The sequence below is a fragment of the Eschrichtius robustus genome, chromosome 16 (assembly GCF_028021215.1).
Source record: "Eschrichtius robustus isolate mEscRob2 chromosome 16, mEscRob2.pri, whole genome shotgun sequence".
Classification (NCBI taxonomy): domain Eukaryota; kingdom Metazoa; phylum Chordata; class Mammalia; order Artiodactyla; family Eschrichtiidae; genus Eschrichtius; species Eschrichtius robustus.
This window is the reverse complement of record NC_090839.1, coordinates 64,215,441-64,236,101: the sequence shown is the minus strand read 5'-3', so window position 1 is coordinate 64,236,101 and position 20,661 is coordinate 64,215,441. Positions and strand designations below refer to the sequence as shown.

General features: G+C 34.5%; 1 protein-coding gene across 2 annotated transcripts in view; it reads left to right on the top strand.

Annotated features, from left to right (window-relative positions):
- Nucleotides 1–17,767, top strand: part of GSPT1 (G1 to S phase transition 1) — a 29,066-nt gene extending 11,299 nt beyond the window's left edge. Inside the window, exons 2-15 of one of the 2 annotated variants that reach the window (XM_068525199.1) lie at nucleotides 1,284–1,328; nucleotides 1,447–1,488; nucleotides 2,230–2,454; nucleotides 3,479–3,512; nucleotides 5,160–5,237; nucleotides 6,339–6,519; nucleotides 7,151–7,305; nucleotides 7,485–7,625; nucleotides 8,698–8,791; nucleotides 9,638–9,718; nucleotides 14,152–14,325; nucleotides 15,171–15,260; nucleotides 15,413–15,581; nucleotides 17,277–17,767. In XM_068525199.1, coding sequence (XP_068381300.1) covers nucleotides 1,284–1,328; nucleotides 1,447–1,488; nucleotides 2,230–2,454; nucleotides 3,479–3,512; nucleotides 5,160–5,237; nucleotides 6,339–6,519; nucleotides 7,151–7,305; nucleotides 7,485–7,625; nucleotides 8,698–8,791; nucleotides 9,638–9,718; nucleotides 14,152–14,325; nucleotides 15,171–15,260; nucleotides 15,413–15,581; nucleotides 17,277–17,329 — 1,562 coding nt within the window. In that variant the 3' untranslated portion in view covers nucleotides 17,330–17,767. Of the gene's footprint in view, nucleotides 1–1,283; nucleotides 1,329–1,446; nucleotides 1,489–2,226; nucleotides 2,455–3,478; nucleotides 3,513–5,159; nucleotides 5,238–6,338; nucleotides 6,520–7,150; nucleotides 7,306–7,484; nucleotides 7,626–8,697; nucleotides 8,792–9,637; nucleotides 9,719–14,151; nucleotides 14,326–15,170; nucleotides 15,261–15,412; nucleotides 15,582–17,276 lie in introns of both variants that reach the window. The other variant, XM_068525198.1, reaches the window with a different exon arrangement.
- The last annotated feature ends 2,894 nt before the right edge of the window (nucleotides 17,768–20,661 follow it).

Below are 20,661 nucleotides of genomic sequence, written 5' to 3'. Positions count from 1 at the left end.
TTGACTTATGGGTGTTAATACTTTCTGGGCAATGATTTTATTTTATTTTATTATTTTTTTTTTTTTCCACACAAATCAACAATGTATTTCAGTTATTTTAGATCTAATAAAATTGCAGCTGTAGAATTCCAGATTCTATCCCATAATACAATAATACTAGTGTTGATTTTATTTTTAAAATTTTTTAATTTTTTTGTTAGTTTCTGCTTTATAACAAAGTGAATCAGCTGTACATATACATATATCCCCATATCTCCTCCCTCTTGCGTCTCCCTCCCATCCTCCCTATCCCACCCCTGTAGGTGGTCACAAAGCACTGAGCTGATCTCCCTGTGCTATGCGGCTGCTTCCCACTAGCTATCTATTTTACATTTGGTAGTGTGTGTATGTCCATGCCACTCTCTCACTTAGTCCCAGCTTACCCTTCCCCCTCCCCATCCCCATGTCCTCTGAGCAATGATTTTAAGTGTGAGTTTTGCAGGTTATTCTTTATTGGTGTGCAGGATTCATGTGACTTCAAATTCTTTGATGTCTTTGTACATCTTGTGTATTCTTTAAAGCAAGAGTACTTAGATATTGGAGTATCATTTAGGTTTATCAGATATAAAAAATAAACTTATGTATTGGGGTATTAGAGTATATTTCACATACATCTCTTCCAGTGATGTCATAAGATTTGCAGTATGACACTTGTGGAAACTGGATTGTTGCTTGACCTTAGAATTCTAATATATGACAAAACTGGCATCATTGTAATCACTTTTTCTGAGATGATGTAAGGGCCTATATGCATTTCAGAGACTATATGAATGTCCTTTTAATTTTATTGGTATTGAACAGAATTTATTCAAGGATCTTGATAATACATATGATTATAGAATCTTAAAAAGGACTGATCATTGCCTTCTTGGGCTAGAGCTACCAAGGGAGAATCTAGAGAAGTAATGTGTATTTGTTGAGCAGAATCTTACTTATTTGATCTGTGCTGGGCTGCAGATTACTTTTATAATATCTGTAAAGGAAAAGTTTATGAAGCAAATTCAGAGAATAAACATGGTTTTACATTTCAGTTACTGAAAATGTTTTAAAATTGGTTGTGATGGGTAGATTTTTTAGTAAGTTAAACAGAGGCTTCTAACTTGAAAGCCTAATTAGTTGCCATTGTTCTGAATTATTGAGGTTTTTGTTTTGTTATTGAACTTCTATTTTTCCTGTATTTTAAAAGATAAGTAAAATGGATGTATAGGTCTCAATTTTTAATAGAAGTTATTTCTATTAAACAGCACCTGTGGAACCTTCTCAAGAGGAACAGTCATTGTTGTGTGAAGGTAATTTTCTATGATGTGACTCTTTGAACATCTAATTCAGAAAACATTAAGTTGTCTGTGGTGTGTAAAGCTAGATACTATTTTGTAAATGTATATTATATCTCAATTTCTTGTCTAGGTTCAAATTCAGCTGTTAGCATGGAACTTTCAGAACCTGTTGGTAAGAAAATTTCTGACCATATTAATACAGTAATATGAAACTCTTTCACTCTCAAGATTTAAGGTGCAAATGTAAGTGTTATGCTTATTATAATGCCTACATTTAAAACTGAGTCTTTGCTGTTAGGATTTAGAAAGCAGAACTAATTGGGCATTAACACTGCCATGATAAATTTATTGATGGCAAATATAAAAGAATCGAATGGAGGAAATGCTAAAGTCAGTTTGAATAGTTGTACTTGATCCATTTACTTTGTGAAAATTTTCTTCCTTTTTGTAATGTTCTTACCCTTAAGGGTTTCATATTCCCAAGGTGATTAATAACATCAATATCAAAGTTCTGTTACTTGCAGAGGAAAAAGAAAAGATTAAATCTTTTCACACTTTTTTGTATTCTGATTTGGAACTTCCCCTTTCTTCTACTGTCAGGACATCTTGAAGATGGAATAACTGGGCTGTTAGGAATGTTAGATCTGCTGTTCATGTTTTGTTTGTCCTTATGAAGATGAAGCTACGTTAAAATAGTCTCTTCTAGTCTCTGAGTCAGAGCTCTGATATCAGCAGTGAGGCTAGCTTGTCCGTTTCTATTGTGAAAGAGATTTTCTTGCTTGTGTATCACTAGAGGTTAGGAAATGGAACTGAATATGTTAAGTTCTATTTGTTATTTGAAAGCATCTGTGTTTTAAAGTATAGATGATAAATGTTTTTCGGAATACTAAGCTAAAATGTCTTAATTCAGTAGAAAACGGGGAGACAGAAATGTCCCCAGAAGAATCATGGGAGCACAAAGAAGAAATAAGTGACGCAGAGCCAGGGAGTGGTTCCTTGGGAGATGGAAGGCCCACAGAGGAAAGTGCCCAGGAAATGATGGAGGAGGAAGAGGAAATACCAAAACCTAAATCTGTGGTTGCACCGCCAGGTGCTCCTAAGAAAGAACACGTAAATGTAGTATTCATTGGGCATGTAGGTAAGTTGTACTCATAGCAGTGATAAGAAATGACCAAAGTTATTGGGTACATCAAACATAGAACATCTTATTTAGCTACTCGGAAGTGTTTCGTGAAACTGAACTAAATTAATCCAAAATGTCTTGATTTTTAACTCAATAGATTTTTTTTAGCTGGCAAAACATTGCCAGTGCTTTATTTTTGAAGGTTGTGATGGCATGGAAGCTGGAAGAAAATAAGCTTCAGTATATTTGTATGTAATGCATAACTGGTCTATAGACCACTGGTGATGGCTCAGCATATTATGACATCTGTTAATTAATAGCATAGAAAATGTGCCTATATTTTTTGTGTGAACTTCAGTTGATTTTGCGGTATTAACTTTACTAGGTAGTTTAATTTTGTGTATGCAAAAAATGAATAATTTGGAGTAACTTCTGGATGTTGTCAGGTTGCTGGTTTAGCACACAAAACCAAACCCTATTTCATTTATTCAGATATTCTCTGCCAATCTCACTTGTCAGAGAGAAGTGAGAAGAAAATAAGGGAATTATGTGCCCCTTTTTCTTCCCTTTATCTTATCTCTGCCTTGCCCTGAATTTGATGATACACCGTTCTACTTTTTTTTAGTAGCAAGAACTCCTTTGAAATTTGTAAAGGAACACCTATACTGGCTAAAAGTGAAAAAGCAGACTACCTAAATGTAGTTCATGAGTCTTTGGCTACTTTTGTTCTCCTTCAAGGCTCCTCTTGGGTAATTCATATTCTGTTGCTGCTGCAGAAGGTCAAGGAGCAATCTGTTAAAGTCTCTTTCTTTATCAGTAAAGTAGCGCTAAGTCATTGCAGAGCTTCAGGGGGTCTTAGCTTCAAAGGGAGAAGGTGACTAACCAGAGCTTATGACCCAAATTCCTATCCTTGCAGTTGCTTTTGCAAGCTGTAATTATGATGTTAAACAGACCTTTAGTTGTATTCCTATATAGTGATGGTGTTTTGTTTTTATTACACCTGCGGTTTGCCTATTGTTGATGATGTTGTTACTTTTAGATGCTGGCAAGTCAACCATTGGAGGACAAATAATGTAAGTATATTTTTTGTTAAATATCTTAAGAGTCTCATGGAACATTAATTAAATGTATTTCTAATAGCTGTCTTTTAGATTTGTGTATAAAAATATAGAACCCTAGAAATAAGAAATCTTAGTCTGCTCTAAATATGATTTTCTTGGGAATAATGAATCTGGGGAACGGGTTTTTCCTCATTCATCAACTCCTTGAATATATGTGGATTTAATCAAAGACAGTCTGGCTAACATGCTGAATAGCTTTTTTATCACATATAGAAGGTATCTAGGTATGAAAATGCCATGGTTGACTTTTAGTGATGTGTTCTAGAATTGAAAAATAATTAAAATGTCTTTTTAATCTCTCCTAAATTAGACTCATTTCTTTAAGCTGTGTCATCAGACGATCCAGAGGGCATATCTTTATTGTCTTGCCTTGTTAAGTAATCTTAATCAGTAATCTTGGCAATTACTTTTGAAAATTTCCACAACAGACCTTAAAGCAGGCTATTACACAGGAATCCTTACCTAAGGCTCTGTGGAAGGAAGTGACAGGCCCAGTTGATGTTGTGTTTTAGGAGAGTGTATATTTTTTGCTTATGGGCTGGAATTTTCATTGGCATTTCACCAAGATTCTATACCAAAATGGTTAGAAGTATGCACTGTAGATGACTCTGCAGAGAACACATAGAGACTAAAGCTAAGAACAGGATTTGATTTGGATTGAGTCAAGGGAAGCAGTTAGGTATTACTAAAGAATTATTTAAAAATTTATAATCTCATTTTGACTAATATTTTAAAAATATTAAATATTGAAATGTATTAGTAAGACATAATTGCTTGGACAACAGTTGGAATTATTTTCTTTTATACAGTATTTACATTAGCTTTTTTAAACTTTTATTCTGAAATAATTTTAGACTTAACAGAAAGGTTGCAAAAACAGTACAGAGTTAGTTGCTATACAACTAATTTTACCATATTAAATAACCATAATACAATCATCACAACTAGGGAGTTAACACTGGCACAATACTGTTTACTAAACTACAGATCTTACTTGAATTTTACCAGTTTTTCCACCAGTGTCGTTTTTTTCTGTTCTGGAGTTCCACATTGCATTTAATTGTTAAGTCTCCTTAGTCTCCTCCAACTTGTGACATTTTCTCAGTCTTGCCTTTCATGACCTTCATAATTTGAAGAGTGTTATTTGGTTATTTTATGAGATGCTCCTCAATTTGGGTTTGACTGATGTTAACAATTACATTGAGGTATGCATTTTGGATAAGAATGTCACAGAAGGTATGTTGTGGTCTTAACAGAGCATCCTATCAGGGTGCACAAAATAGCAATATTCAGTATGTTTTATTTATTACTGGTGATAATAGCCATGATTACTTAGTTAAGGTGTTGTCTGCCAGAATTCTCCACTGGAAAGTTATTTTTTCCCCCATTATCTTGGGGGAAGTAATTTGAGACTGTAAATATCTTTTCCACTGGAACGTTCCATAATTTCAGCATCTACCCCAATGGTACTTGTACTTTAAAGTAGCTTTTTGTGGAGTTCAAATTCCCCTCAAAAGAGTTTTAAAGGTTTCCTAACTTCACAACTGAATAATTTGTGAGTAACTAAATGTTGTTTCTCTTTTCTTTCAACATTTTCAGGTATTTGACTGGAATGGTTGACAAAAGGACACTTGAGAAATATGAAAGAGAAGCTAAAGAAAAAAACAGAGAAACTTGGTAAACTTTTATGACACTATAAATTACTTTTAAGGAAACTCTGCCTACTTAATGCTTTTGTAGTCTACTAAGATGTAAGTTCATGAGGTCTAAAATGGTGTCATAACAAAGGAAAAGTTTCCCTTCCCCTCATACTACCTAGTAGGTCAGTTCCTGATGACTTCATAACTTTACACAGAGAAAATCTAGGAACATCCAAACATCCAGGATAATAATAGGAGACTTGTGGGATAAATTATAAAACATCTATTTAATTAAGTCTTTACCTGGCCACTAAAATTTCATTTATAGAATTTATAGTAACCAGGAATAGAACTGATGTTACAGTGGAATTTGGGGAGAAAGCAGGTAACATAATAGCACTTAGGGTATGATCATTATGTGAATAATGAAAAAAGAATAGATGGAATTATTGACAGTGGTTGCCTTTGCATGGTGAGAGAAAGGGTCAGCTTTTTTCTTCTTTCTAACCTTATTTTTTTTTAAGTTAACAAGCTTTATCTAAATAGGACATTGATGGTCTTTTTTTTTTTAATTGTATTTCTGTGTTAAGGGAAAAAATCCTAATCAGTATAATACTAAAAAATGGATTACTTACTATGAAATACGGATGATGTCATCTAAGTTAACACCTACTGTTACAGATGGTTTAAATTTATATAAGTAATTCGTATATAGCGAAGAAATATCGAAATAATTTTTAGCAAGTAACCATTGCTCCCAAATGGTGGATTAGTGGCCTTTACTTTTGAAAGATACCCTTAGACAGCCTTATTTGTATTATACTTTGTGCTAGATGATTTTTAAAATGAAATATAAAGGAACTTATTACTTAACTCATGGTGATATTGGCATTGGTACTAAATAGTCTTCCTTTGTATGTTGTCAGCTTGTTCTCATACATAATGTTTGCTTATAGAATATATAATTGACACTGGATATATATAAAAGCACTGAGTGTTTGAATCACAAGAATACAAGTTTTAGTCATTTAATTTTTATTTCTACCCAGTCTTGTTCATGATTTAAATGTTGGTAGAAGAATATTTTTAAAACTTTCATGTTCTTACCAGTATTATTCTTACTTTAAAATTATTTCAGGTACTTATCTTGGGCCTTAGACACAAACCAGGAAGAACGAGACAAGGGTAAAACAGTAGAAGTGGGTCGTGCCTATTTTGAAACGGAAAAGAAGCATTTTACAATTCTAGATGCCCCTGGCCACAAGAGTTTTGTCCCAAATATGATTGGTGGTGCTTCTCAAGCAGATTTGGCTGTACTGGTAAGGAAAGACATTTCCAATTCATCTGTGTATTTGTTAACAGCCCAACTTAAAATGTAAACATTTGAATTTACCTTCTAAAAGCTAGAATTTAGGTTACGGTGAACTATAATATATACATAGTCACAATTTTCACTTTTGTCTCTCTAATCTGCCCAAGAAATCTTCATAATTTGATTTACTCATGAAAATGTTTCAGTTTTTCTCTACCCTTTATTACCTCTTACTGTGCCAGAAATTAGTGTCCACTGACTGCCAAGCCTAATCCATTTTGTACCCAGTAAATGTACTGTGGGTACAAAAATGAATAAGAAATTATCCGTTTTAAGGTCTTCAGTCATTTTGCAATTTTTTTGGCAGGCGATGGTCAGTGTACTAGCACTAAATCACATACATATTTGAATTTTAAAATATAAAGGCATACTAGATTTTGGAGAATTGGGAATCAAGAAACATTTACCAAAATCTTAAAGCATTTAGACATTGTGATGTTCAAAAGTATGTATGTTATAACTCATTTACTTATATTTTCTTGGAAGAAGCTTCTGATAAAACTGAAAGGAAAGGTGTTTTGTTGCTAGAAGAGTGTACCTGAATGTGTAAGAATAAACTGTTTGGTTTCTTGGAATAGGTAATCTCTGCCAGGAAAGGAGAGTTTGAAACTGGATTTGAAAAAGGAGGACAGACAAGAGAACATGCAATGTTGGCAAAGACAGCAGGTGTAAAACACTTAATTGTGCTTATTAATAAGATGGATGATCCAACAGTAAATTGGAGCAATGAGAGGTAAGTTTGGATGTCTTACTGTTTTTTTTTTTTTTTTTATAGACATGTTAGTGGAATAAAGGATGGTTTTGTTACTGTATGTTTTCCCCTGGGGTTTTTCTAAACCTTAATTTATGTAATGTTGAAACTAGAGTTCAGTTGCTTTACATTATAATTGAGTTATTTATAAATATTAATAGATATGAAGAATGTAAAGAGAAACTAGTGCCATTTTTGAAAAAAGTTGGCTTCAATCCCAAAAAGGACATTCACTTCATGCCCTGCTCAGGACTGACTGGAGCAAATCTTAAAGACCAATCAGATTTCTGTCCTTGGTACATGTAAGTAAACTTTTTAAAAGTTTGTGTCTTAATAAGTAATTTAAGAAAATATTGACTGTAACTTTGGCATTAAAAATACCGTGGGGAAAAAAAAAAACCATGACCTTTGTCTTTTAATTGGGTTGTCTTTTTGTTATTGAGTTGTTAAGGGTACTTTACTCACCTGATGTAAGTCCCTTATCAGATATGCGATTTGCAAGTATTTTCTCCCATTCTGTGGGCTGTCTTTTTACTTTCTTGATGGTGTCCTTTGAAGCACAAAAGGTCTTAATTTTGATGAAGTCTAGTTTATTTTCTTTCTTAATTGTGCTTTTGGTGTCATGCCTAGGGAAGTGTTGCCTAATCCAGTCATAAAGAGTTAGCTCTGTTACTTTCATTTAAGCCTATTGAAGCTCTTAGGGGAGTGTTTCATTTTGGATTAATTTTTTGTAAGGTAAAGTCTTGATTATTTTAGCTTTATGAGTGTTTAAATTGGGAAGTGTGAGTCTTTGATTTTTTTTTTTTTTTCCCCCAAATTATTTTGGCTGTTCTGGGTCCCTTGAATTTCCATATGAATATTAGGATCAGCTCATCAATTTCTGCAAAAAGGCAGCTGGGATTTTACTAAGGATTGCATTGAATTTGTAGATCGGTTTGGGGGGGAGCATTGCAATCTTGGCAATGTTAAGCCTCCCAATCCATATACTGTAGTTTTAAAGGGGAAACTATTAATATTTTATAGAATCCTGATTTCAGAGCTGGAAAACTCCATAAAAATTAAGTAATAGAGTGGAGTCATTTTATTACAACATGTGGGCTATTTGCCATAAAATACTTTTCTCAATTTTAATAAAATAAGTTTATGGGGAAGCTTTTTCATTATATTGAGCTATTTTGTTATTTTGTTTTTTTAATTTTCTGAGGAATAGGTGAAATGAACTGGATAATAAAAAGGTTGAATGAGAAGAGTACATGGGTAGAATGGAAATATTGTTATAACCACTTTTTTTTGTATAAAGTTAGAGTCATGTAATTTCTTAAAATTTTAACATTTATGTTGACTCTCTATAATGGATATTTGTTATGTTCTCAGTGGATTACCATTTATTCCATATCTGGATAATTTGCCAAACTTCAATAGATCAGTTGATGGACCAATCAGGCTGCCAATTGTGGATAAGTACAAGGTACCCAAAATGTTCAGGAACTTGGGTTTTATGGGAGGTGATAAATGGTTTTGTTTTAAATTATGAAATAACTTTAATAATTAACAACATAACATAGATGTCTCTTTTTTAATGGTTATATATTATTCAGTGATATAGATAGACCATAATTTAATCAACAAACTTAGTTTATTTCAGCTATTTTCCAGTGAGTCAATGATCAGTTTTAGAGAGAGACTCCTGTAAGTAAAACTGCTGGACGGGTTTGTGTATTAAAGTTGATGGATACTGACAAACAGCCTTCCAGAATACAGTGCTAACTTACATGACCACCAGCAAGCAGTATATGAGTGCTAGTTTTCCATAGCCTCACCAACACTGGATGTTAATCTTTAGAAAAAATAAGCTTCAGTATTTTTAAATAGGTTTTTAAGTATTGCACTACCAATACGTAATATTTTGCCCTTCTCAAACACTTCATTCTTTGATTAGCTTCATGCTAAATTTCTTGAACAAGTATTTTTCTAATTTTATAAAAGACAGAAAAGTCTCAGATATTTTTGAGAGAACCTGAATTTGAACAAATAATTCAGATCTTCAAACGTAAAATTCTTCCCTGTCTCCTGCCGTGTGCTTTCTTTTTAAATCCTAAGCCTACTTATTTATTAGTATTATAATTATACCTATGCTTATGACACAGATATAGAGTATTTACCTGTGTTTAAGATTAATCCTAAGCATTCTACCACTTGAGCCAAAGATTTTCTTTTATGAGTAAGCCCTGCAAGATTTCACTTTGGGTTGTTGAACTGCTGTAGAGTAGTAATAGAAGCCTGACATTTGGTTTTTCATTTTAAATTTAAACAGGATATGGGCACTGTGGTCCTGGGAAAGCTAGAATCAGGATCTATTTGTAAAGGTCAGCAGCTTGTTATGATGCCAAACAAGGTAAGAATTAGTAATGCTCTTGCTCATTTAAATTTTCTCTTGAAAATATTGGCAAGGAGCCAGAACTTTTCAATCTTAGGGATTTCATTAAAAGAAACAACTTTTTAAATCCAGGATTATGTTTTATTAATGTCAAGTACAAAATTTAATCAAGAATATGTGATGTTATTTATTGACAAATGGAGAAGGGACAGTATTAGCTCCATGTTAGAGTTAAAAGGTGCATCATCATGAAAGCTTCAACTCCATTTTTTTGTGTTTTTTTTGTTTTTTTATTTATTCTTGGCTGCATTGGGTCTTCGTTGCTGCGCACAGGGGCTACTCTTAGTTGCAGTGAGCAGGCTTCTCATTGCGGTGGCTTCTCTTGTTGCAGAGCACAGGCTCTAGGCGCACGGGCTTCAGTAGTTGTAGCACGCGGGCTCAGTAGTTGTGGCTCGCGGGCTCTAGAGCACAGGCTCAGTAGTTGTGGCACACAGGCTTAGTTGCTCCGCGGCATGTGGGATCTTCCCAGACCAGGGCTTGAACCCGTGTCCCCTGCTATTGGCAGGTGGATTCTTAACCACTGTGCCACCAGGGAAGCCCAACTCCATTATTTTATAGGAAGTAAATGGTTAAGTGACTTGCTTCTGTTAACACGCTGGATTAGTAAGTGAGCCAGGGATGAAAACTCAGCTTTAATCATGATATAATTAGCTTCCTTTTATTTTTTGTACATAGTTATGTTGGGTACTATACAATAATGTGTCTAACCTATGTTCCTAATTTATTTTGGGAGAAGAGGATTTGCCTTTATCATAAATGGGTCTTTCCCTCTTTCTTTCTACCTTATTGTAATTTCTTCATTATTGGAGAGGGTTTCATTAAGTAACATGCAGAAATCTCAAGCTATTCCTTTGTGTTATTTCTGACTGCTCAGTTGCTGATAATTGCAGACGATGTGTTACTAAGAAACTGTTACCTGTTTTCCAGAGGACTTCTCTAACAATCTAGAGGTATTAGTTATGTAGGAAAACAGGCCTGAATCATCAGAACCTCCAAATAGAGACTTTAAGATTTAACTGAGAATTTCTTTTTTTTTTTTTTTATAAATTTATTTATTTTTGGCTGTGTTGGGTCTTCGCTGCTGCACACAGGCTTTCTCTAGTTGTGGCGAGCGCGGCTACTCTTCGTTGCGGTGTGCGGGCTTCTCATTGTGTTGGCTTCTTTTGTTGTGGAACACGGACTCTAGGCACGTGGGCTTCAGTAGTTGTGGTACATGGGCTCAGTAGTTGTGGCTTGTGGGCTCTAGAGCGCAGGCTGAATAGTTGTGGCACATGGGCTTAGTTGCTCTGCGGCATGTGGGATCTTCCTGGACCAGGGCTTGAACCTGTGTGCCCTGCATTGGCAAGAGGATTTTTAACCACTGTGCCACCAGGGAGGTCCCCTGAGAATTTCTTTACCATGCGTATTCCAGGCACAGTGAATTACAAAAGGTAATTGTCAGTGTACTGTTTAGGTATAATTGGAACCTTACAAATTATACTTTGGCGTTTCTTGATGCCTTGGAGATCAGAGTATCCTATCATAGTATCTTTTTTCTAAGGTAATTATCTCTGCAACTTGAAGGTCAATGATAAATGAATGGAAATAATGGTCAGTTTGAATCCTTGCTCTATTTTGTCTGTTCAGCAGTCACAGAAGTTGTGTTTGCTTGTGGAGATGGCAGCAAGGGGCTTGGGAAAGAAGAATAGGGAAGTGATTGCTTAATGCGTATAGAGTTTCCTTTTGGGGTGATGAAGGTGTTTTGGAGCCAGATACTGGTGATGGTTGTACACCATTGTGAATGTAGATGCCACTGAATTGTACAATGTAAAATGGTTTAAAACGGTAAACCTTATGAGTATTTTATCACAATAGAAAGAAAAGTACTTACTATGGGCCAGTGAACCTAGAGCTGGGCTATAGCTAAAGGTAAAGGGCCTTAATATACTAGTTCTTGTAGAAGCTGTCACTTTATACTAATAACTAAGCAGGTCAGTGTAGCATACCTTACAGTTGTTAATCAAGCCTTAAAAACTCAGTTCACTGAGTTCACTAGTCCCCTGAGTCTCAGTGGAACAGAATGAAATGTTTTAAAAGATGTAGATGCCAGGCTATTTTACATTAAAAAATTAATAGGTAGGCAACCTACAGAATGTGGGTAAAAAATTGTATATCATAAATCTGATAAGGGGTTACTATCCATAATATATCAAGAACTCCTACAACTCAACAACAAAAAGAAAACAAGCTGACTAAAAAATGAGCAAAGAACTTAAATAGACATTTCTACAAAGAAGATGTACAGTGGCCAAAAAACACATGAAAAGATGCTCAACGTCACTAATCATTAGGAAAATGCAAATCAGAGTCACAGTGAGATAACACCTCACACCCATCTGGATGGCTACTATCAAAAACCCCAGAAAATAACAAATGCCGGTGAGGATGTGGAGAAATTGGAACCTTTGTGCACTGTTGGCAGGAATGTAAAATTGTGCAGCTGCTGTGGAAAACATAATGGCATTTCTTCAAAAAAATTAAAAATAGAATAATCATGATTCAGCAATTCCACATCTGGGTATATACCCTAAAGAACTGAAAGCAGACCGTGAATAACTGATGCTCAGGGACTTCCCTGGTGGCGCAGTGGTTAATAATCCACCTGCCATTGCAGGGGACACGGGTTCGAGCCCTGGTCCGGGAAAATGCCACATGCTGCGGAGCAACTAAGTCCGTGCACCACAACTACTGAGCCTGCGCTCTAAAGCCTGCACACCTAGAGCCCACGCACCTAGAGCCCGTGTTCCACAACAAGAGAAGCCACCGCAACAAGAAGCTCACGCACTGCAATGAAGAGTAGCCCCCACTCGCCGCAACTAGAGAAAGCCCGTGCACAGCAACGAAGATGCAATGCAGCCAAAAATTAATTAATTAATAAAAAACAAAGAACTGATGTTCATAGCAGCATTATTCACAACAGCCAAAACGTGGAAGCAACCTGTAGTGTCCTTTGATGGATGAATGAGCAAACAAAATGTGGTGTATACGTACAACAGAATATTACCTCAGCTTAAAAAGGAAGGAAATTCTAACATAGGCTACAACATGGATGAACCTGGAGGGCATTCTACTAAGTGAAATAAGCCAGACACAAAAAGATAAATCATGTATGACTCCACTTATGTGAGGTACTTAGAGTAGGTAGAATCCTTAATACCTTTCATAAACTAAGAATTTGTTGGTCTTAATCTTAATTTTTCATAAGTATGGATTAGAGATTAGACTTGCTCTATTTTGTTTAGCTATAAAAGTCCTTATTTGGGGAGAGGAATTATTATGCTGGATTATTTGGGCAAAAAGTATTAAACAATACTTGTTTAGTTGTATATGGTGGAACTGCTAGTTTCTACCCCTTTATCCCATCACTGTAAAGAATCTGCTAGCAAATATGGCTATATTACCAGTTCTTGGAATGAATTTCAACAGACAGGTATCAGTAAGGTATAAGCTGCCTTCTGGGAAAGAAAGCCATTATTTGTGTATGTGTATGTATGGGGAAACTACTAGAGTTTAGCAAGTGACAGTTTGTAGAATTCTGGTATGGAATGTAACGATTCTGGATTCTCTACTGTATGTCTACCATCATGAGAAAGTTCATTTTTGTCTTGAAGGCTTTATTTTGTTTGTTTTCTGGCATGTGTTTTAAAAATATGAATTACCTCCAAGGGCAGAAGTGGAATAAAATGAGGGAATACTAGTGAGTATTGCTTTTAACATTTTTTTTCCCCATCTATATGCTCTTTAAAAAAAAAATTATTGTGGTAAAAGACAGATAAATTTTACCATTAATGACATTTAGGTACATTCACAGTATTGTGCAGCCATCACCACTGTCTAGTTCCAGAACATTTTCATCACCCCAAAAGGAAACTACCTATTAAACAGTCAATGTGCTTTAAAGCTTAGCTGTTCAAAAAACCTTAGAAAAGTACATTCTTTGGATGTTTGGGGGATTGATAGGTAATGGAAGCTATGTCTGTTAACTCTTGGAATTTAACAATAATAATAATAAAAATTACATCCATAAAATTAAAATCCAAATTTTAGATTTAATGTTGTAATTTTGAAAAAGTAAAAAAGGCAAATGCTAGTTTATACTTGTTCTATTTGGAAATTATTAGGATGTGACAGATAAATCTTCTAATTGGCAGTTTGTACTTCTAGGATATGATTTTTTTCATTAAGTTCGTGTCATACAAATGTTATAAAGTTTCTTCACACTCAAAGAATTATTTTGGCTAATCAACAACCACAGAAAAATGTGACTTGCAAGTCTTCAGCAAACAGATAATTTTCCATTCTATAATGCAGTGAATGTGTCAAAAAATCTCCAATCTTGGTTTCTTTTTAAGCACAACGTGGAAGTTCTTGGAATCCTTTCCGATGATGTAGAAACTGATTCTGTAGCCCCAGGTGAAAACCTCAAAATCAGACTGAAAGGAATTGAAGAGGAGGAGATTCTTCCAGGGTTCATACTTTGTGATCCTAATAATCTTTGTCATTCTGGTCGCACATTTGATGCCCAGGTAAACCAGTTATTGTAATTATCATGATGATGTTCACTGTCTAAATGAAACTAGAATTTAAATCTCCTTTGTCCCCATCATTGGTGACATGCCATTGTGTGCAGAAGGGGAACTGAAATAGAATAAACCATATATAGAGATCAAAACTGTGATGTGTATATCTCATACACATAAAGTCTTTAAGATGGTACAAGTACTGGGTAGGTAGTATTCTTTGTAAGTTCCCTTTTGTTTTTTATTTCCTGTTGATAATATATATTGATACTTACATTTTGCTCAAAGTGTTTTTCACTTTAAGTAGAGCGTAGTTGCCTTGGAAGTCATGGTTTGTCTGTTCATTCAGAGCAAATAACTTTCCAGACAGAAAAACACACGTAATTTCTCCATGTCGTTAGCAACGTGACCTCCCCAGGAGAATGAAAGAGTAAGTGATTGGTACAGCTCGCAGAATTTTTGAGTTCTAAGATACGATGACTAATCAAGTTAGATTTTGATGTCAGATACAAGGTTGTTAACTTTGGACCTTGGATACTGGGAAATGGATAAAACTATAAGTTCACATCTAGGAGGAAAAAACCTAGCATGTGAGCAGCAATGATTAATTCCTTGGTGGGGAGTATAGAGGAAAGCCTTCCCAGAGAAGAAAGTCTGCCTGTGTCTTTAAAGTTTGTGTGCTTGCCAAGAAGATCAGTGAGGTAAGGATATCAAAGTTCATGCTTGGAGGTAAGGCAACCTGATCTACCACTTCTAACACAAAAATAAGTTGGTGCCCTATTGAGATTGTGAGTTACACATTCAATTCTTTTTTACCTAGGGATAAAGATGTGAATTTTTTTGTTTGACAGATAGTGATTATAGAGCACAAATCCATCATCTGCCCAGGTTATAATGCGGTGCTGCATATCCATACCTGTATTGAAGAAGTCGAAATAACAGTGAGTTTTAAGATAATTGAGGTTTTTGATTTAAGACCATTTCATCTTGATAATTTTTGATCAGCAACAGTGATGTATTCTTATTTGCACTTCTAGTATTAAAGATTCTTTTATTTGACATTATTCCAATCTCATCCTTTTTTCTTGGATAGGCCTTAATCTGCTTGGTAGACAAAAAATCAGGAGAAAAAAGTAAGACTCGACCCCGTTTTGTGAAACAAGATCAAGTATGCATTGCCCGCTTGAGAACAGCAGGAACCATCTGCCTTGAGACCTTTAAAGACTTCCCTCAGATGGGTCGTTTTACTCTAAGAGATGAGGGTAAGCCTTTAAATTGATGTCTAGTGTTATATCTTAAGATGCTTAGCTTTGGTAATCTTCATCTGAGTGCAGCGCACATTGCAAGTTCATAGGAAACTTGGATACTTCTTTAATAATATATTCATATAATAAATATTTTATGAGTTGAATGAGTTGAACAGCAGACAGACTTGACCACATCTGAGTAGTGATGCTCTAGATGAATAATCTTAATTTTAATATTTTGCAAGCAGTGGGTTTTGAGAGTCATTTTATTTATTACTAAATAAGACATTTCTATGATGAAATCCTCTGTAATATGTGTGATTAAAACTCATCTTGAAGGACTCTATCCTGTAGCAAATTTTTTGCTAAGCAAGCCTCTGAGGTAGACATCTTTTCTTATGCTCAGAAGAAATCATTTTAAAATCAAATATGATAAACATTAACCACACTGAAATGGGGGGAGATAAATGGGGTACATAGATTGATAGTCTTAACACCTAATATTTCAGAAGTTTAATATTCATGTTCTTTTGTGTGTGTGTCCATTTCTGCCTACCTGAATGGATTGGAACAGCTGTAATTTTCTTATCTCACAGCCATGAAACTCTGGTATCATGGAAACAAAATGACTTTTATTAAACATTTCTCTATAGATTGTTATATTAACTTAGATAACTATTTTAAGACTATGGAAAACTTTACATAAAAGTTCATGGTTCACTTGAAATACAGAATAGTCATTTCACGTATTAGTTCCAGTTTCATTCAGCAAAAACTTTACTGTATACCTACTGCATGGCAGGAGCCATGCCAAGCACTGGAAATACGATGAATATGGTCCCTGAGCCTTATTTTGGAGAAATCTGTATGAAGGTGGTATCCATCTGAAGTCATTATCTTAAAACTCTTCTTGGTGAAACTGGTTACTGGGTTTGTCCCATTAATATAACAAAATGAGAATTTTAGTTACCTGATAAAATCAGGCAGAAGAAATTAATGTAGCAAGAATTTTTAGCCCCAGAATTTTTTTTCTTTCTAAAGAGTAGTTGGCTTTTAGGTTTTTCACAAGATCTACATGGGTTTTGTATCTCTTATAATAGGACTGAGAGCCCTGTTTAACAGCTTTTAATGAGATAATTTACATACCATGAAATTGACCTGTTTTAAGTATACAATTGTGAATTATGTTTACAGAGTTGTACAGTCATCCCCACATTCTAATTTTATAACATCTAGAACATCTAAAAAGGAACCCTAATACCTGTTTACAAAGTCACCACCTATTCCCACCCCTAGCCTTAGGCAACCATAAATCTACTTTTTCTGTTTGCCTTTTTTGGACACGACATATAAATAGAATCATATAGTTTGTGGCCTTTAGTGTCTAGTTTATTTTACTCGGCATGTTTTTGAGGTTCAATCATGTTGTGGCATGTACTGTATGTAATTCATTCCCTTTTATTGCCAAATAGTATTCCATTGTACGGATATCCACATTTTACTTCTCCAAGCATAGATTTCTGAAAGAAAATCATATCTTCAGTTCCCCTCCATTAATCAGAAATCATGTCTTTGATGGTAAAGCCAGTTAATTAGTAATTTACATTGTAAAATAATGATTTAAAATATGATTTAAAATAATAAGTTTTAATATCTTAAATAGCCTTGCTGTTAACTACTGAAAAGGTTTTTTAAAAATTTCATTTCTAGGTAAGACCATTGCAATTGGAAAAGTTCTGAAACTGGTTCCAGAGAAAGACTAAGCATTTTCTTGATGACGCTGCACAATACTGTGAGGAAAATTGACTGCAAAAGCCTACTTCACACCGCCTACTCTTATTTTCTGCCCATTGACAAACCTCTCCCCATGTTTTGCAAAGACAAAAATTCACAGCAAAAGTCCACATTATGTCAGCTTTCTCATATTGAGAGCTCTGCTATGCCACTGTTGAATTTTTCCCAAGATTTTTTTCTTCCCCTCTCAAACTCTGCTTCCTTGGACAGATTTGGCAATAGCTTTGTAAGTGATGTGGACATTATTGCCTACAATAATGAAAACCTACCAGGAATTTTTTTATTTTTCATTTCCCCTTAGGCATACTTAGTCTTGTTTTCCCCCAGGCAGATCATTCTGAGTGTGCGAGTGTGTGTGCACATGTTACAAAGACAACTACCATGTTAATAAAATATTCAATTTGAAACCCTTTTCGGTATTTGAATTGCTTTTGAATAATGTTTTTTATCTGGATGTAACATTGTTGCATTAGCTTTTTAACTTTACCAAGTAATTGAGTACATTTTATTACTTGGACTTTTCTAAACTTTCCTTATCCACTACTTTAAATGAGGCATTTACAAACAATGTTCAAGTTTGTATTAAAAGAAAATTAGTTTGACCCCTTCTTTTGATGGTTAATGCATACATACAATATCTTTATGCAACTGTGACACTGCTTTATTAGGTCTACCAGTTTCTGCCAATTTATATTTTAACATGATTTCTTAAACACAGTAATTGGTTTTAAAATACAAGAACAGCATACTGTAGTTTTTATAAGTATAAAGCATAATAAAATTGTACCCCTACAAAAAATTCCATTAACTTGTTAAATTAATGGAATTTACAATAAAGACAGCATGTTGAGACCTGGCAGAAATGCCTCCTTTAGTATTTGTAAGAGCTGCATGCATCTAATATGAAAACTGTATCAACTGCAAGTGCCAGTTCTACAAATTACTCAGTTTATTGTTTGTTTGTATTAGTAATTTTAAAGGCTGGATGATCCTTGCTGATTAAAGCTAAATCTCATCCAGCAACTAAATGAACACATTTTTAGAACCATCAGAATCTGCACAGACTAAAGTTAAGTGATAAATAGAATCAAGCACAGTGTAAGTTTTTCTCAATTTTTCGAAATTGACTTTTTTCTTGAAATTTGCTAAATTATGATTTGGATGAACCACAATGCAGCATTGTGGATTTTAGATCAAAGGCTGACTTTCTGTTTTAACTGTGTCACAACTTTGAAATTTTTTAATGAGAATAAATGGGGAATGGAAGGGACACTTTCTGGGTTTATTGGATGCCCCCTTTATCAAAGACTTGGCCTCTTTTAGATTCGTTTCTCTAAATAAGATGATACTTTGTAATTGTGTATTTAATGACATGTCCCTTCCCTGTAATCTTCTGCCTCAGAAAAGAAAAGCCTAGTCAGACTGCATTTATTTCCAGTCAGTCACAAAACATAAAAATTAATCTAATCCTGTTCTCTTAACTGTAAAATTGCCATTCATTTCATGAATGAGGCCACATCTTATGGACAGAGCATAGCTACTGTCCTGCAGCGTCCTATAACTATACTCATGGCTATTAAAATTGCATGAAATTTAAATAACTTTTATTATGTCTGCAAATCTCTGGGCTTTTATTTTTCTGGGATATGTGGGAGCTTTAATCAGTGCATAGTAACTCTTTTTCCACTTCCAAGTTAATAAGAACAAAATACTAGCAATTGCTTGGATTTTAATGAATCTTTAAAAGCTCAAGAGTCATTGAAATTAATTCCAGAGATAGAGTTCCATTTTTAAATTGAACATTTTTTAAAAACCAGTTATGTTTGCTATTAAAACATTTACACTTTTAGGATATTATGTGCATGTTGCCAAGACTCAAGTAAAATGACATGGATATCAACTGTGAAGGGCCTACCTCTTAAAAAAAAAAAAGAATAATTATGAAATAAAAATTTCAATGGATTCTTGTACATTTATGCAAATAAGATTATTTAGAAGAAACCTCATTGTTAATTTAACCAACACCATACATTTTTGTGGGCTTTTAAGTTCTTTGGGAAGAATGCTCACTTAAACTTGATGCATTTTAAACTCATTACACTGCCCGGTTACTTGGATGGGCAAATATAATGTCTGAAGTGAACTGGCAGTGTGTGGAGATGTTGGGCCTTTAAAAAGCAATACAGATTCCTATACTGTTATTTTGTCTTCTGTAAGTACAAACGTGTTTATATTGTTGACAAGGCAAAAATAGGGTAATTGGCTGCAGACTTAGGATATTACAGACCTAAACATTTTTTTCCTCTTTAGCATAGATATGTTAGAATCACAATTTTCTTTGCATTAATGATGTTCTTTATACAGCTTTCATGATATATTATTTAATCATAGTTTTTTAAATTAATGAAATGAATTTAAGAAAGATTGAAATAAACATCTAAGTAATGGCCATTTTAAATCCTATTTCTTACTGTGGGAGAAGGGGAAATATAGCATTTGCTTCTTGTTTTTAATTTGCAAACAGAACTTATCCAATGAAAATTATGTAAAATCAAACCAAAAGAGATGGACTGAGTATATATAATGCCATGAAACTAAGTGACAAATAGTAAAGTGTTCTTGAGTAAATAAACCCATGTATATTTGTTTTGAATTGAAAGTCTTGAAATATGTAATAATTGAATGTAAAAACTTTGTAAATTATAAAAGAATACAGGTTGTTCACTGTAACAAGAGGTAATTCATACTTGTCTGCTAGTTACATCAACTACAAGAACTGCTTTTACAATATGGGATGGACTTTGAACGTGATGCAACTGAACAGTTACAGGCATCCTCAGCTGAAGTACTGCAGATATTCTGGGTCATACTTTCAACCAGCCGCAGTTTTGCAACCCAAGAAAAAGGTGAACTTATGGTCAAAAACTGCTTCCATGATGAATTTTTGAAAAAAATCAACTAAACAACTCCCTGGCAATCTTCAGAAAACACTAGTTGTGACTGTAATTACTCCGTGGTCTTTGATGGCTGTTCCACATGACAGCACTCTAGCACCTTTCCTCATTGGCATGGACTTCCTCGTGGACTGCTGCTTCGTGGATGACAGCTTCACTGCTTTGGGTAGGAATTTAAGGTAGTCGAGGGACAGTTTTTATTGTAGCTCTTAACATCACGCAACTTTCAGCTTTTAAAAACCCTTTGTGAAAATTCTGGTAACAGCACTATAGCTCTGACTGTAGGATGACTAAATTTTCAGCGTTGGCCTATCTTATCAGAATAAACTGTGCCATTAATCCTCTCA